At 40.9% G+C, this 18,103-nt stretch overlaps 1 protein-coding gene across 2 annotated transcripts in view; it reads right to left on the bottom strand.

Annotated features, from left to right (window-relative positions):
- The window catches only part of clcn7 (chloride channel 7), a 103,705-nt gene that overhangs the window by 58,356 nt on the left and 27,246 nt on the right, over window positions 1-18,103 (bottom strand). For both annotated transcript variants that reach the window (XM_070900900.1, XM_070900901.1), the window contains 6 exons: window positions 17,717-17,797; window positions 14,988-15,050; window positions 13,559-13,642; window positions 9,774-9,867; window positions 8,903-8,967; window positions 5,954-6,070 (listed from right to left, as the gene is read on the bottom strand). In XM_070900900.1, the coding sequence (XP_070757001.1) occupies window positions 5,954-6,070; window positions 8,903-8,967; window positions 9,774-9,867; window positions 13,559-13,642; window positions 14,988-15,050; window positions 17,717-17,797 (504 nt within the window). The remainder of the gene's footprint in view (window positions 1-5,953; window positions 6,071-8,902; window positions 8,968-9,773; window positions 9,868-13,558; window positions 13,643-14,987; window positions 15,051-17,716; window positions 17,798-18,103) is intronic.

Here is an 18,103-nt window from a genome sequence, read left to right as displayed (position 1 = left end):
ATTAGAGAGACACACAGTAGGCAGGGGGATAGGAATGTATGAACAGGAGTTCTCGAGCTTGCTCCGCCACTCAATTAGATCAGGACTGAACTATACCTCAACTCCAGAGGGGGTCTGACTAAGGTTCTATACAAATGAAGCATAACTTCCACACTATTGTAATCCAGATCCCTCGAGATAAAGGCCACCATTCCATTAGTGTTTTTGATTGCTTTGATACCCTTAACTAACAAAAATCGATCAATCTCAGTTTTGAAAGCGCCAATTGTTCCAGAATCCACATGCTTTTGGGGAGAGAATTCCAAATTTCCACTAACCTTTGTGTGGAAAAGTGCTTCCTGATTTCCCTTCTAATGCCCTAGCTCTAGTTTTAAGATTATGTCCCCTTGTTCTTGATTCTATCAGAAGAAATAGTGTCTCTGTATCTATCCTATCAAATCCATTGAACATTTTAAATATCTGCATCAGAGCACCCCTCAAATTGTCTATACTCAAGGCAGCTTAACATCGGTGGTAGGAAAAATAATGGAATTGCTACTAAAGGAGAAAATAGAAGAACATCTAGAAACCAAAAATATAATAATGAATAGTCAGCATGGATTTCAAAAGGGAAAGTCTTGCTTGACCAACCACATTAAATTTTTTGAACAGGTAACAGAGAGAGTAGACAATGGTAATGCAGTAGATGTAACTTATCTAGATTTTCAAAAGGCCTTCGATAAGGTACATCATAATAGACTGATGAACAAGGTCAGAGAATGGAGAATCAGGGGACAAGTAGCAGAATGGATAGCTAGCTGGCTTCAAGACACCAGAAAGTAGGCGTAAAGTGAAGCTATTCACAGTGGCAGAGGTTGGGAATTGGTATTCCACAAGGATCAGTGCTCGAACCACTGTTGTTCACAATTTATATTAACAATTTAGACTTTGGAATCAAAAACACAATTTCTAAATTTGAGGATGACACCAAATTGAGGGGGGGGGGGGCGGGGGGTAATCAATACTGAGGAGGACTGCAACAAATTACAGGACATTAATAAACTTGCAGAATGGACATATAATTGGCAAATGAAGTTCAACACAGATAAATATGAGGGATTACATTTTGGTAGGAAGAATAGAGAGGTCACTTATTACTTGGAGGCTGCGAGTGTAGGTGGGGTAGAGGAACAAAGGGATCTCGGAGTACAAATACACAAAACACTAAAAGTTGTGACACAAGTTAGCAAGGCCATTTAAAAAAGCAAACCAAGTTTGAGGGTTTATTTCTAGAGGCGTAGAATTGAAAAGTAGAGAGTTATGCAAAACCTGTATCGAACCTTGGTTAGACAACTTAGAATACTGTGTACAGTTCTGGTCACCATATTATAAAAAGGATATAGAGGTACTGGAGAGGATGCAGAGAAGATTTACAAGGATGATACTAGAAATGCGAGGGTATACATATATGGAAAGGGTGAACAGGCTGGAGCTCTATTCTCTTGAAAAGAGATGGCTGAGGGGTGACCTAATAGAGGTCTTTAAAATTATGAAATGTTTTGATAGAGTGAATACAGAGAGAATGATTCCACTGGTGGGGAAGAGCATAACTAGAGGCCATCAATATAAGATAGTCACCAAGAAATCCAATAGGGAATTCAGAAGAAACTTCTTTAACCAAAGAGTGGTGAGAATGTGGAATTTGCTACCACAGGAAATGGTTGAGGCGATTAGTATAGATGCAGTTAAGGGGAGGCTAGACAAGCATATGAGGGAGAAGGGAATAGAGGGTTATGCTGATTTAGATGAGGAAAGATGGGAGGAGGGTCGAATGGAGCATAAACGCCAGCATGGATTGGTTGGGCCGAATGGCCTGTTTCTGTGCCGTATATCCTATGTAATCCTATCCTATGTAATCAAGGGAATACAAACCATTACTGATGTCCTCATAATGTAACCCTCTATTATTCTGGTGAATCTATGCTACACCCGATCCAAGACCAAGTTCCTGAGATACGGTGCCCAAAGCTGAACGCAGTACTCCAGAGGGGGTCGGACTATGGTTCTATACAAATGAAGCATAACTTCCACACTATTGTAATCCACACCCCTTGAGATAAAGGCCACCATTCCATTAGTGTTTTTAATTGCTTTTTGAACCTATTAACTTTTAATGATTTGTGCACTTACCGACTCACAAATCTCTTTGCTCCTCTATAGTTCCTAGTTTCTCACCATTTGGTAAAATACTGCGATTTATCTTTCTTCGGTCCAAAGTCGATGACCTCACACTTGCCCACATTAAACTCCATCATCATAGTTTTGCCCACTTATTTAATCTGTTTGTGTCCCTTTGCAACTTCCTGCTCCCATCTGAACTACTAATTTAGTGTCATCTGAAAATCTGGACATACAACTCTCTATTCTTTCATCCAAGTCATTAATAAAAATTCAGTGAAAATTTGAGGCCCTCGTACAGATCCCTAGTGGTGAAATTGAGGCGCCTCGGTACAGAACTCTGGGAAACATTACTCCTCACATCCTGCCAATCTGGTTACATACTCTTTATTCCCACTCTGTCGCCTACCTCCCAACCAACTTCCAACTGAAGTCAAAAGGCTACCTCCAGTTCAGTGCGCTCTCATTTTGCCAATAATCTTGTGTGTGGAATCTTATCGAATGCCTTCTGGAAGTCCATATAGATAACATATAGGTATGAGGCGTGAATTGGCTGGGATGGATTGGCGAATGATACTTAAGGGGTTGACTGTGGATGGGCAATGGCAGACATTTAGAGACCGCATGGATGAACTACAACAATTGTACATTCCTGTCTGGCATAAAAATAAAAAAGGGAAGGTGGCTCAACCGTGGCTATCAAGGGAAATCAGGGATAGTATTAAAGCCAAGGAAGTGGCATACAAATTGGCCAGAAATAGCAGCGAACCTGAGGACTGGGAGAAATTTAGAACTCAGCAGAGGAGGACAAAGGGTTTGATTAGGGCAGGGAAAATAGAGTATGAGAAGAAGCTTGCAGGGAACATTAAGACGGATTGCAAAAGTTTCTATAGATATGTAAAGAGAAAAAGGTTAGTAAAGACAAACGTAGGTCCCCTGCAGTCAGAATCAGGAGAAGTCATAACGGGAAACAAAGAAATGGCGGACCAAGTACTTTGGTTCGGTATTCACGAAGGAGGACACGAACAACCTTCCGGTTATAAAAGGGGTCGGGGGGTCTAGTAAGGAGGAGGAACTGAGGGAAATCCTTATTAGCCGGGAAATTGTGTTGGGGAAATTGATGGGATTGAAGGCCGATAAATCCCCAGGGCCTGATGGACTGCATCCCAGAGTACTTAAGGAGGTGGCCTTGGAAATAGTGGATGCGTTGACAGTCATTTTCCAACATTCCATTGACTCTGGATCAGTTCCTATGGAGTGGAGGGTAGCCAATGTAACCCCACTTTTTAAAAAAGGAGGGAGAGAGAAAACAGGGAATTATAGACCGGTCAGCCTGACATCGGTAGTGGGTAAAATGATGGAATCAATTATTAAGGATGTCATAGCAGTGCATTTGGAAAGAGGTGACATGATAGGTCCAAGTCAGCATGGATTTGTGAAAGGGAAATCATGCTTGACAAATCTTCTGGAATTTTTTGAGGATGTTTCCAGTAGAGTGGATAAGGGAGAACCAGTTAATGTGGTATATTTGGACTTTCAGAAGGCGTTCGACAAGGTCCCACACAAGAGATTGATGTGCAAAGTTAGAGCACATGGGATTGGGGGTAGTGTACTGACATGGATTGAGAACTGGTTGTCAGACAGGAAGCAAAGAGTAGGAGTAAATGGGTACTTTTCAGAATGGCAGGCAGTGACTAGTGGGGTACCGCAAGGTTCTGTGCTGGGGCCCCAGCTGTTTACACTGTACATTAATGATTTAGATGAGGGGATTAAATGTAGTATCTCCAAATTTGCGGATGACACTAAGTTGGGTGGCAGTGTGAGCTGCGAGGAGGATGCTGTGAGGCTGCAGAGCGACTTGGATAGGTTAGGTGAGTGGGCAAATGCATGGCAGATGAAGTATAATGTGGATAAATGTGAGGTTATCCACTTTGGTGGTAAAAACAGAGAGACAGACTATTATCTGAATGGTGACAGATTAGGAAAAGGGGAGGTGCAAAGAGACCTGGGTGTCATGGTACATCAGTCATTAAAGGTTGGCATGCAGGTGCAGCAGGCGGTTAAGAAAGCAAATGGCATGTTGGCCTTCATAGAAAGGGGATTTGAGTACAGGGGCAGGGAGGTGTTGCTACAGTTGTACAGGGCATTGGTGAGGCCACACCTGGAGTATTGTGTACAGTTTTGGTCTCCTAACCTGAGGAAGGACATTCTTGCTATTGAGGGAGTGCAGCGAAGGTTCACCAGACTGATTCCCGGGATGGCGGGACTGACCTATCAAGAAAGACTGGATCAACTGGGCTTGTATTCACTGGAGTTCAGAAGAATGAGAGGGGACCTCATAGAAACATTTAAAATTCTGACGGGGTTAGACAGGTTAGATGCAGGAAGAATGTTCCCAATGTTGGGGAAGTCCAGAACTAGAGGTCACAGTCTAAGGATAAGGGGTAAGCCATTTAGGACCGAGATGCGGAGGAACTTCTTCACCCAGAGAGTGGTGAACCTGTGGAATTCTCTACCACAGAAAGTTGTTGAGGCCAATTCACTAAATATATTCAAAAAGGAGTTAGATGAGGTCCTTACTACTAGGGGGATCAAGGGGTATGGCGAGAAAGCAGGAATGGGGTACTGAAGTTGAATGTTCAGCCATGAACTCATTGAATGGCGGTGCAGGCTAGAAGGGCCGAATGGCCTACTCCTGCACCTATTTTCTATGTTTCTATGTTTCTATCCATAGACATTCTTTGCCTGACCCCCTCAAAAAATGTAACTAGATTAGTCAGATATGACTTACCTTTCACCAAGCCATGCACCATGCTGATCAGCTCATATTTGCTAAAGTGGTCAGTCACACTATCTTTATTGACAGATTAACTTCCCCACAACTAATGTTATACTGATTTCTGTTTCCTACCTTTCTCAAATAATGGAGTGACATTAGGAATGTTCCATTCTAATGACACAACTCTCGAAAATGAAGCAGAAGTGGAAATAAGGATTCTAATGTCAGAGGACTGGAGGATGCGCGAGAGGATGGAGGACCGGAGGAGATCATGGAGATAGGCTGAGGCAAACCCAAAGAGATTTGTAAATGAGGATGAGGACCTTAAAATCAATTTTCAATGTCACAGGCTACCAGTGGAGCTTGGTAAGGACAGGGGGAGGGGTGGTTATTGGGCGTGCATGATTTTACACAGGCGATTGTCAGGGAGGTTCCACTCATAGCCGCAGTTCTTAACACATGCACCCGCTCCACCTTTGCAGGACGGGCATTGGCTCGAGCTTCTACTCTACCAGAATGCACAACGTGTGACTGCAATTGTTGGAAGGAGAGAGGGAGCGCCTGCGGAGAGCAGAATTACTTTCGCCATTAACTCGTGTGAAAAAAATGAATCTGCAAAAAAAAATGTTAATCGCACTTAATTCCACTGTATTATTTCCATACAAAAGTTTGCAGGACAGTATTTATTGTAATTTAACGAATTTGTCTTTTGAAATAATTCTATCTTGACGTGAATGCTGCCAAGATACTAGTAGAACAGCAGCAGCCCAGGAATGAAGCAATTTGTTTCTTTTGTCTGTGACCAATATTTATTATTGCAAAAACTTATGACAATAGAATAATCCTTATTAGAGGCATGAAAACTGGCTCAACTTCCGTGCCTCAATAACACTTTCTATGCCAGTTTTGGTATTTCTCATATCAAACTACACTTCTGCCTGATGCAACAAATTGCTAATGAGATCATTCAAACAATTATTACAAAGCAAAAAAATCAATTATTTGACCTGTTCTTACCTCACTTTGAAACCGCCCAAAATTGATCAGACCTGGGCTTGACAGATCACCTGGTTTGTTATGGTAGATACTCAGGACAAAGTTTAAAGTAAATGTTGAAATCATTGACGCAAAGAACTGGAAGAAAGAAAAAAAGATTCCAGGGATCAAATTTGATAAAAAAATTAATTGAAAGGACAGCACAGAAGGGTGTATTGTCAATATAAAATATCTCTTCCGAAACAGATATTCTTTTGTGTCTGCATGAAATGTTGGATTGTTATTTGTTTGTCCAACTGACCCAACAGCAAAAAGACTGCAAAACTAGCAATCAGCCATGACAGTTACACCTATCCATGCCATTGAGACGTCACCGACAAAACTTGGGCCTACAGCACTGGTTGAGCATTGTGACCTGACTCGGGAATGGAATGGCAGCATTTGGGTCTCGAGACGCAGTCTCCAAACAAATTGGCAATTGTTCCTCTCAATTTGCAGTATGTTGCTGCAACATTGCTCTTGCACCTGGAAGTAAATGGCCAGCGTCCAGCCTTCTGGATCTGTACTACCCATGACCAATGTCATGGAAATGGCCAGCCTCCTGGACCAATGTCATGGAAGATCAACTAGTATTTTAACTTTAAAAATCAAAACCGTTACCTTACATGAAATATCAAACTATTCATTGCCTGTTCCCCTAGGTCTCCCTTCAGACTGAAGTTTCACCAATACAGGCCTGTGGATGTATCAGAGAGTGAATTCATGAGTGATCCAGAAATCAGCACTCTGGACCAGTCTGGCCACTGATCCAAAGCTGGCAAAAGCTCAATTTAACTGGATCCTGCTAATGAAACTTATAATTCCCTAACCAAAAAAATATTTTTTTCTCTAACTATTTGTTGATGGAGTTCATACCATTTTTGGATGGCCAGTTAAAATTGGCTGGGTGACTTACCCGCTGAGATCCCACCAGGATCCTATTGTCTTCAATTTTAACCAGTGCTTTTGAGCAGGAGGAAAATGCACTTGCCTGAAGCCAGCGGGGTTCTTCCTTAAATATGCAGATTGGGGTCCGATGGTATTATCGATCCCTGACTGCAATTTTAACTGCAACCTGAGCAGGGAAACCACTATGGCTTTCCCACCAAGTGAATACAGCGGGAAAAGGATCCAGGACCCCAAGAGGCAATATATAGTAAGTTTTTTAAAATTTCCTTATGGGGCTAGGAGGAGCAGGAACGCTTCCCCTGGGCCTGAAGGAAAGTTAAGGTGACCTCAGCTCCCGGCTCCCAACTTTCGTCTGCAAGACCGTCTTTTCCAGTGAGTCTCTGTTTTGTGTGGGCCAGAGACCTCCTGTTGCCTACTGTTCTGCTCCCACCTGCCGGCCAGTTGCCACTTCCCGCCCATTTCAGGCGGGCAGCTGATCAGCGACATGCAGATGAGGCCCAGAAGTTAAAATCGCCCGAGTCTCACGCTGCTGAGGTCCGAGGTTAGTCCCATCTCTTGCCCACCCAGATCTCGCTCCAAGTTAAAATCGGGACTCTCATTTCAGCGGGATTGCTTTCTAGTTTATGTGAAAAAATATATATTGGTCTGCTGAGTGGAGAGGAAGAATGGAGTTAAAGTACATTTCTCCCTACTTGTAAAATGACTGCAATAGGGATAGAAACTTCACATTGAAAATACTTTCCTGCGTACCACCCCACCAATACTTTGATTCACTTTTAAAGATTCACTTACAGTAGCTTTAACTGAGATCTGGCAAAAAATATGAAATTAAGCATGAAATGCTGTATATCCTTTTTTCAGGCTTATTTTCTGCAACTCTACACATGAATCATAAGCTGTTTAACAAACTAGTGCCCTACAATTTACTTAACAAAATCATATACCTCATGTTATACACCTGGCAGAATTCAGGGATCACTGATTAAACAATGGAGAAGCACAAACTCATTCTGGCAAAAACTGCAAGTTTGCTTGCAAATTTTATTCACTAACACCGATGATTCAGGTTTCCCAAACTGTAATATTTAGTATTACAAGTGAATGAAGTACAGAAATATCTGAATATGTACACTAATTTAAGTTATCAGTTACAACTTCTCAATTTTTTTTTACAACAATCTGCACTTATATAATACACTTCACACAAAGGATACATGTCTCAGGGCAAGTGTCCCAGAGCGCTTTATAATGAGGAAGGGATATGGAGAAAGTATTGGGAAATGGACATGAATGTGTGTAACCGAAAACATGGTCAAAAATGATTTTAAGGAGTATTTTGAAAGAGAAGAGTCGGCAAGGCAACGGGAACTGGGTGGAGAGAATCCAGAGGGCAGGAATATAGCAGCTGAATGGATGGAGAGGATTGAGAGGCGAGGAGTCTGATGTTACAGGGGCAGAGGGTGTGCATAGGGATGTAAGGCAGGAGGAAGTCACTAAGGTAGTAAGTGGGGGAATTAATTTCATCAAGGGGCCCTTATAGATAGTGAAGAGTAGGAAGCCAAGGATGGACCCCAGGCAAAAAACAATGGTGACCATGTGAGTAGAGGAGGAGAAGCTGAGGACAGCAGAGTGAGCTGAGTCACGTATGAGCAAAAGCAGGAGAGCAGTATCTCAGAGGTAGACTGTAGGCGAGAAACATTGGAGGAGGATGGAGTAGTCGACCATCAACAGCAACAGAAGGGTTGAAGAAAAAAAAAATACATGAGGTATGGTTCCAGTTATGTAATTTTGGTCAGATTGACCAGTACTGAGAGATGGGCAGAAGTCAGATTGGAGTGTTGCAGGAGGGACTCGAGAAGAATGGAAGGTGGTTTTAGATAGGGCAATAGATGGACAGAGTGAATGGCTCTAGAGAGGGTATCTTGGAGAGGAGTGAAGACAATGGTTTTGAAGGATGCTGTGTGCTACATTAGCCAGTGGTAACCATTAAGTATTCTATTTTGCAAACCTCCATCTACTTACAATACGCCAAGTCAGCATTTGGTTCCAGAAGGAAGCCCCTTCTTCCAAGCTGAAAAGAACACCGCCTGCAAAATAAGTTTACGTTACAGGGAGGCTTTATTCAAAAACCACTAATTACTGCATCTATCAATGGTCAAGTTAAAAGGACATTATATATATATTTTAAACTGTAGCACCTGATTTTAATGCATAATTATAAAAATGCCTTCACTACAAATAATAAAAATTCAAACATCAGAATAATGCTCGGCTACATTTTGGCTGGATTTTCCAAGGATTTTGATGTTCAAAAGGCAAGCGACTGAAATTTTCACATTTGTCCATTGTCTTCAATGCTGTTTGATATATAATTGGCACATCATATAACGTGCAACAGAATCAAGATTAGTAGCCTTTTCATTAAAAGTAAAGGTTAATTGTAATGTGGTTGCCATACCAGTGAAATTGCAAATATTATGCCAATTAGTGGCAAATGAGGACAGTTTTGTGCTTTGGTCAACTACCCATGAGCAACTGGGCTGTAATTGCCCAATGTATTTCACACAAGACCCTTACAATCAACAGACAGAAAAGAACGTCATCCCATTTGACTGGCCAAACCCCAGTGGTGAAAAGACAGCACGCTAACCAACTCCCACGACAGTTCCCTCGAGGTATCTCATGGATACAATTGATCATTTAGTGCCAATCCAGGTTTGATTTTTCCTCCATTTAAAACAAATTGTATCCACACCTTTGCGTTGTGTTTTTAACGGGCAGAGGTTGGTCTGCGTGAAACATTACTTTTTGAAACGGGAAACGTAACTACATTGGCATTGTCTTTGGATATTCAATGCAAGCATGGCATACTGGTTATCATTTTGCTCCTTACCTACTGGGGCACCAAAAGCAGCAGAAACTCCTGCTGCAGCTCCAGCCGACACAAAATCTCTTTTTTCAGTATCTCTGCGAAAATACTCAAATATCTGAAACACAAGACCATAAGGCAGTGTTAATTTTCTCTAAATTTCTTCAAGACTATTGGCTTGGTTGACGGAACTGAAAATGCCAAAAACTATCTTGGCCACAATTGCATAGATAACTAGATTAAAAATGTATTGAACAAGTAAAGCACTTCTTTGTTCAAAGACTGCACAAATTAAAGGCATAAGTGCCAACTGAATAGGTAAATGTTATGCCATGTGCAGACATATAACATACAGCACCCAGTAGAAATTCTGAGACAATAAACTTGAATTTACTAGGTTCCTCAAAAGAATAGCCGTCTTCATTTTTCAAAATCAAGTGCGCTCCCACATACCATGAATAAATGGAAAGGCTTACGGATATCAACTGTTCCTTAAATATAATGGCCCAGAGTTTCTGCAGAATTTCCGCCCAGATAACAGCGCAATTTGGCAGAGTGAAATAAATAGTGCAAAAGATCATGGAATTTTAGGAGTTACTGAGTTATGCCCATAACTAATTTCCGCCATCTTTTACGCTGGTTCAAAAATTGGGGTGAAATGGTGAGTTTCCGCCTGCTGTATCACCCAGAATTTCAGGCGCACAGGCATTCGGGGTCACATTAATCCATCGGAATGACATGCAGCTGCAATGAACAGCAGTCAGTTGAAGCCTCACTCAGATGTATTTCTCATACTACATAAGATAGGGTATACAGCACAAAAACTTGCCATTTGGCCTAACCAGTCCATGCCAGCATTTATGCTCCACTCAAACCTCCTCCCATCTCTCCTCATCTAACTATCAGCATAACCCTTTATTCCCTTCTCCCTCATATGTTTATCTAGCCTTCCCTTAAATGCATCTATACTATTCGCTTCAACCACTTCCTGTGGTAGTGAGTTCTACATTCTCATCACTCTCCAGGTAAAGAAGTTTTTTCTGAATTCCATATTTGATTTCTTGGTGACTATCTTATGCTGATAGCCTCTAATTTTGCTCTTCCCCAAAAGTATCTACTCTAAAATGATGAAAGGTTTTGATAAAGACCTCTATTAGGTCACCCCTCCGCCTTCCCTTTTCATGCGAAGAGACTCAGCCTGTTCATCCTTTCCTGATGGGTATACCCTTGCATTTCTGGTATCATCCTTACAAATCTTCTTTGCAGCCTCTCCAGTGACTCTATATGCTATTTATAATATGGCGACCAGAATTAGACACAGTGAGTGTGGTCTAACCAAGGATCCATACAAGTTTAGCCTAACTTCTTTTCAATTTTATCCCTCTAGAAATAAACCCTAGTGATTGGTTTGCTTTTTTTTTTTAAATGGCCTTGTTAACCTGTGTCGCTACTTTTAGTTATGTGTATTTGTACCCCCAGATCCCTTTGCTTTTCTACCCCACTTAGATTTGTATTTTCCAATTTGTGACCTCCCTATTTTTCTCACCAAAATGTAATAACTCACATTTATCGGTGTTGAAATTAATTTGCCAATTTTATGCCCATTCTGCAAGTTTATTAATGTCTTCTTGTAATTTGTTGCAGTCCGCCCAATTTGGTGTCATCCACAAATTTAGAAATAGTGTTTTTGAATCCAAAGTCTAAATCGTTAATATAAATTGTGAATAGTAGTGGTCCCAGCACTGATCCTTGTGGGATCCCACTTTCCACTTCTGCCATTCTGAACCTTTTATCACTACTCTCTGCTTTCTGTCTTGAAGCCAACAAGCTGTCCAATCTGTAACTTATCCTCTGACTGCATTCTCTGACCATGTTCATCAATCTATTATGGGGTACCTTATCGAAGGCCTTTTGAAAACCTAGATAAATTACATCTATTACATTACCCTTGTCTACTCTCTCTGTTACCTCTTCAAAAATGTTGAGGTTGGTGAAGCAAGACTTTCTCTTTTGAAATCAATGCAGGCTATTCATTATTATATTTTTGGTTTCTAGATGTTCTTCTATTTTCTCCTTTAGTAGCAATTCCATTATTTTTCCTACCACTGATGTTAAGCTGCCTTGAGTATAGTTCCCTGGACTTCTTAAATATAAGTATTATATTAGCTATCTGCCAGTGCTCTGGCACTACACCCTTTACTAACGAATTAGGGGTTAAGGGGTTATGGGAAGCGGGCAGGGAGGTGGACCCGAGTCCATGATCGGATCAGCCATGATCATATTGAATGGCGGAGCAGGCTCGATTGGCCATATGGCCTACTCCTGCTCCTATTTCTTATGTTCCCCATTACTAAATCCATTAGCAAATCCTCCCTTGTTGGGCTTCTTACATATTGGGTTAGAAAGAAGTCCTGTGCAAATTGTAGGAACTCCAATCTCTTATCCCTTTTACTTACCTCTTCTGTCCAATTAACATCGGGGCAATTGAAATCCCCCATGATTATTCTATCCCCCATGATTATTCTATGTTTTTTTACTCATTCCCCTAAGTTGTTTCCATATTTCTTCCTCCACCTCCTTTCCACTATTAGATGGTCTGTAGACTATCCCTATTAGTTTGATTGACCCTTTATTACCTTTTATCTGTATCCACACGGATTCTATTTCTGTCTTACTGATATCTGTGTCACTTTTTTCTACTGTCATATGTTATTCCAATAAGTACAGCTATGCCACCTCTCCTTTTTCCCTCTATCATTTCTAAATATGTTATACTTACTGATGCTACAAATATGTTCAATTGCTTTAAATTAGTTCAAATTCAGTCAATCGATCTGCCTTTGATACACCAGACCTGTGGCCAGTCAATTGAAATCACCGATTATCGAGTTTGTTCAATTGCAGCAATTATTTGAACAATTTTCAGTTTAAATTAAGTCATCTTAAGGCCCCATTGGTCATGTTCTAGTCAGTAATCGATAACGATCAATAACGATGCTTGCTGCGCTATTTCATGGGAGATTTTGAATCTGAAATTGCCGCTTTCTATAAGGGCCATGATCGCCTCAAAGAGGCCCCACGCACATTTTACCACTGCGTCATGCACACACCAACCCCTTACCGACTGACAGCAACCCCTTTTGGAAATTGCCCCGCGGGAAATTGCCCTGTGCGGTACTGCCCCGCAGGAACGGCGCCGCAACTGGTCGGTGCCGCCAAGAGCTTTTTCTGACAGTAACCTTTTTGTGGCTGAGCAGTCACCCTTAAAGGACTCTATTTTATTTTTTTATTGTCGGCTAACTGCCAGGTCGGGCCGACAATTATGACCACGGGTTCGGTCGGGCTGCCAACAGTCTGGAAGCCCCTCTTGGATGCCAGGCCACTGACCCGGCCGAAACCTCCGTGGTGACCCAGTGTTTGCCACTAAAGTGGCTGCAGAGTTCGCAGCAGCCCTCCCCTTTAACTGAAAGGGAGGGACGTTGTGACGCATTAGCGTGACGGTCCACATCGAGCTGACGTCATCAGCGCAGTGCTGACGACTTGGGAGCGTCGGCCGCTCCGACCCGCCCCCACTTCCGCCCTGCTAGTGGCGGCCACTCCGACCTGCCCGCACTTCCACCCCTCTCTCGACACCAACAACGCTCTGACTGGAAACAGAAACCAAAGAGTTGAAAATCGGCGGATTGTCCGCATCGAGGCGGACGGGGCACCTAAAAACTGTAGGTGTGCCTTGTTTCGGGTGGAGGACGATTTCGGCCCCTTTATGTTCGGGCTTATGATAATGAGTAAAGAATAGTATCAGAACTAACCTTAAAATCTTTCTTTAAGGTTGAGGATCTCCCCTGTGAAATACCAGCTGCAATTACAGCACCAGAATGAATCATAGGACCTTCCTAGAAATCAGAGTAAGTAACATTAACATACAACTGTGTTAAAACTTGAACAGTGATGAACATAAGTAATTAAATCTGTCCGATTTTGGATTACTGATACATCTGCAATTTAATCCATTTCCAGTTTTGCAGCACAATGTCCTTTTATTTAAAAAAAAATACAGCTTCTATGTTTGAAGCACCACCATAACTTTACTGCCATCACAACAGCTGGAACTTCAATGCCATTTTTCTGTGGTGATTTAGCAAAGTGTGTATTCATCAAATATGTAGTCTGTGAGTGTTGGGGGGGGGGGGGGGGGGGGGGAAAGAGTGAGAACATTAGGGTGATGCTTGAGCAATCATGGATTTTCAGGAATCTGATATCAAGGCCAGAAATGCTGGAAGGGCGAGTCCAGGAGCATTCATATAACCAGAGTATAACTCTTCTTTCGAGAAAAATCTTGCAGAAAATGTCTCCAAATCATTCTGCAAGTCACAATGGTACAGTACGGTCTGTCTGCCAAGTTAAACACTGAATTAAAGACATTTGACACTGTTAAATAATTACAGAGCATAGTGTGAACTTCTGCTGTCATTATAGGTCAACAAATTACTTCGAGCATGTATTACTCTTAGCTTTTAAAGATGGAAGCATTATAAAACTGCCAATACTGGAGAGTAGATAGAACTGTTATAACCTGCCCATGTTACATACCCATCTATGTTCCATTAAATTGCTCAACAATTTCTTGAAACCTACTGCAGAACTTTCACTCAAAAAGCAGTTCCTGAATCTATAACCACAGGATTTATAGATCCAGTTAAAAATGTGCACACGGGAAATACTCACTAGTCTGCACACACCACATGACAGGATAGGTGTTCTCTGCTCCAACAGACCATGCTAATCCTTCACTGCAGCAGTGTAAGTTTTAGGACTGAATACTGACCTATTTGTATCTACCACAGGAGGCTACAAATACTTTTATTACTGGATCATTACTAAAACCACAAGAAAATGATTACTTGCTTTATAACTAACAAAATTGATATATATATATATATATATATTGAAAAAAAACATAGCCTTTAATATCTATTACATATTTTGGAAAACATTGCACCAATTGTTAAATGCATCATTTTAGTAGATATAGGACGTGTAAAAATTCAATATTCCATTTGGCACCACTTATTGCCATTGCTGTGAATTAGTCTTACTCACTAGATGAATTTGTTGTTCTCTATAAAACATCTAGATTTCAAATCCATAGGAGAAAATGGTGAGATGCATTGCATGCAAGATTTTGTAAGCAAGAATTATGTGGAGACTACACAGGTTGTTATCTCTGTTGCACATTACCTTGCCTACTGCCAGTCCACCAACCACGGAGAAGATCACACCAAACACTTTAACCACCAGAGTCTGCAAGATAAGCACAATCTTAACTCTAAAGAATAACAGTACCTTGGTGGGGGTGGAGGTTTTGGGGGGAGGGGGGGGGGAAAGAGGGGGGAGGAAGAGGGGGGAGCAGATAGAAAAAAAATGAGCTTTGCACATCTCATCAAGCGACAGCACATTACAGATCAATGCTAGAAAAATACATACCTTTATATTAGTCTACAATAAAAGTAGCACAAAAAAGGATATAGTCATTTGAAGTCTAAACATTCAAAATTAAATATTACAAGCCAAATATCTACTCATTAAATTTGGTACGTAGAATCACAGAGCACAGAAGGAGGCCATTTAGCCCATTGTACCTTTGCAGGCTCTTTGAAATAGCTATCCAATTCATTCTACTTCCCTGCTATTTTTTCCCATTTTAAGAATGTATCCACCTCCGTTTTGAAAGTTACCACTGAATCCACTTCCACCACCTTTTCAGGCAATGCATTCCAGATGATAACAGCTTGCTGAGGAAAAACATTTCTCCTCCTCCCCCCCCCCCCGCCGGCATTTTTGCCAAATATCTTAAATCGGTGTCCTCTGGGTACTGCCCCTCATAATTTTGAAGACCTCTATTAAAGCTCCACTTGACCTTCTTTGCTGTAAATAGAACAATCCCAGCTTCTCTAGACTCTCCACTTAAATGAATTTCCCCATCCCTGGCACCATTCTGATAAATCTCCTCTGCACCATCTCTAAGCCTTGACATCCTTTCTAAAGTGTGGTGTCCACAATTGGACACAATACTCCATCTGCGATGATTTATAAAGGTTTACTATCACTTCCTTGCTTTTGCACCCTATGCTTCTATTTATAAAGCTCTGGATCCTGTATGCTTCTCTAACAGCTTGATCAACTGGGCATACAAGTTACTGAAAACTCCCGAGGAAGCCAGTTCTTACTGGAAACTGCATTGGAAACAAATGTCCATATTTTTGTAATTCCCTCTGGTACCTGAACATTGTGCTATGATAGACTTATTGAACACTGAATGTCCTATTAAGTTGACTGAGACATACACACAGCTCATCTTAGAATTATATATATTATATATAATTATATATATTTTAAAGCCTTTCCTTGAATTCTGAAGTAAACTGTCCCTAATTACCAGCTGTGTCATATTGGGCTGTAAATTGTGGCCTCTCCGGGTGTATACACACCCGAACACACCTCGTAAATGCCGGTTCTCGGCACGTGATGCACATGTACCAAGAACCAACATTTGCGATCTGTCAAACAGATCGCATGCATCCCCGGGAGAAGGACATTCGCGGGCAGAGATTTGGGCTATTTACCCACTCCTACCCAGCAGATATCCTTCAAACTCTTATGCCTGGTAAAAGCAGACGTATAGCCTATTTGTACCACTAAGAGTTTTAAAATATAGAAAAATTAAATTGTCACTAATTTTTATATTAAAAACCCTGTCCATTAAGATGTTTATTTTTAACCCTATTAAAACATATTAAAATAATTCAAAACAATTCAGAAAAATTGCTGGATTTGTTGGATTGCTTTATAATGCAGATCTTTTTTGTAAGGCAACAGGCATGTGATACAGCAGGAACTGAGGCTGTAAGACAACCAAAATTGAACTCCTTGTAATCAGCAATATCCAACAGTAGCACAGAATTTCTACCCTCCCCCAACATCACTACCATTTTTCTTGCTTTTCCTTCTGCTTTAAGTAACCTAAAATAAAACACATTTTCTAGATCCAGATCATTATGAGCCAGCATTCACTTCACTGACAGATATTGCTTACATGAAAACATGACTAGCTGGTGAAGTAACATGACTGGTGGAGTAACACCATGGTGTGCATCAGTAGTATTTTACATAGGAATAGGAGTAGGCCATTCAACCCCCGAGCCTGTTCCACCATTCAATTAGATCATGGCTGATCTCCATTCTCAGCTCCAATTTCTCACCTTTGATCTCTATCTCTTCATACCCTTATCCAATAACAATGTCAATCTCAGCCTTGATCATTTCAATTGACCCAACAGCCACAACCTTATGGGAAAAATAATTCCATGTTTCCACTACCCTTAGTGTGAAAAGGAGCTTCCTGATTTCGCTCCTAAGATGCCCTCACTCTAAATTTAAGATTGTGCCCCCTTGTTCTGGATTTCCCCCAGCAGAGGGAAAAGCTTTTCGTTATCTACTCTATCAAATTCTTTTGTCATTTTAATTAGGCCACTACTCAACCTTCTAAGCTCAAAGGAATACAATCCAAGTTTATGTAATCTGTCCTCATAATTTAACCCTTTTAGCCCCAGAATCTGAGGCCCCAACTTTATTCATGAATTTAAATGCTAACTTTATGCATTATACATGTGAAATGAGTCAAAGGTTTTCCTTAAATGCTTTAAACTAAATTAACCATTTCACAACGTTCATATTTCATAACATAATTTTTTTTCACAATGTGCACATTTCACAACATGAAAATGAAACTGCCAAACCTTAATTCTTTATAACTTTGTCTTAAAACATGAATTTGTACTGTCAAACACAAACTTAGTGTGGTTCTTCATACAAATGCTTTTCCACATAAAGTTTTGGAAAATAGTTGCCAAACCTGAAGGTTAAGAAGGTGCTCCAACACAATTAATTTTATTAAATGTTCTGCCTACCTTAAGTCGAACCACATGTGGCACCTTTACTCCATTAAGGTAACATTTGATCTGGGGAATTCCACTGCCAGTTGCTGCAGGCTAAAGCAAAACATTCAATAAAATAAGTCACACAAAGATGATCCAAAACTGCCCTTCAAGGTTATTGTGTCAAATTTTAAGGTCTGACTTTGCCCAATCACTTAACATATTTTTGCTGCATTGAACATATTCAACAACCACAAGCAAATCAATCATTGAGATAAACTTCTGAGATAAGGGACATGGCACTAAGAAAAAAATGCAGGTGATGGCATGAGGATAAAGACAGGGTAATGAAGTGGGCAGATGCAATTAATTGCAGAAATAGTACATTTCTAGAATAAGAACATTGATGGGAAGTGTACC

Source organism: Pristiophorus japonicus, chromosome 15, assembly GCF_044704955.1.
Source record: "Pristiophorus japonicus isolate sPriJap1 chromosome 15, sPriJap1.hap1, whole genome shotgun sequence".
Taxonomy (NCBI): Eukaryota; Metazoa; Chordata; class Chondrichthyes; family Pristiophoridae; genus Pristiophorus; species Pristiophorus japonicus.
Note: the sequence above shows the minus strand (reverse complement) of the source record. Positions and strands in the feature narration are given on the sequence as shown.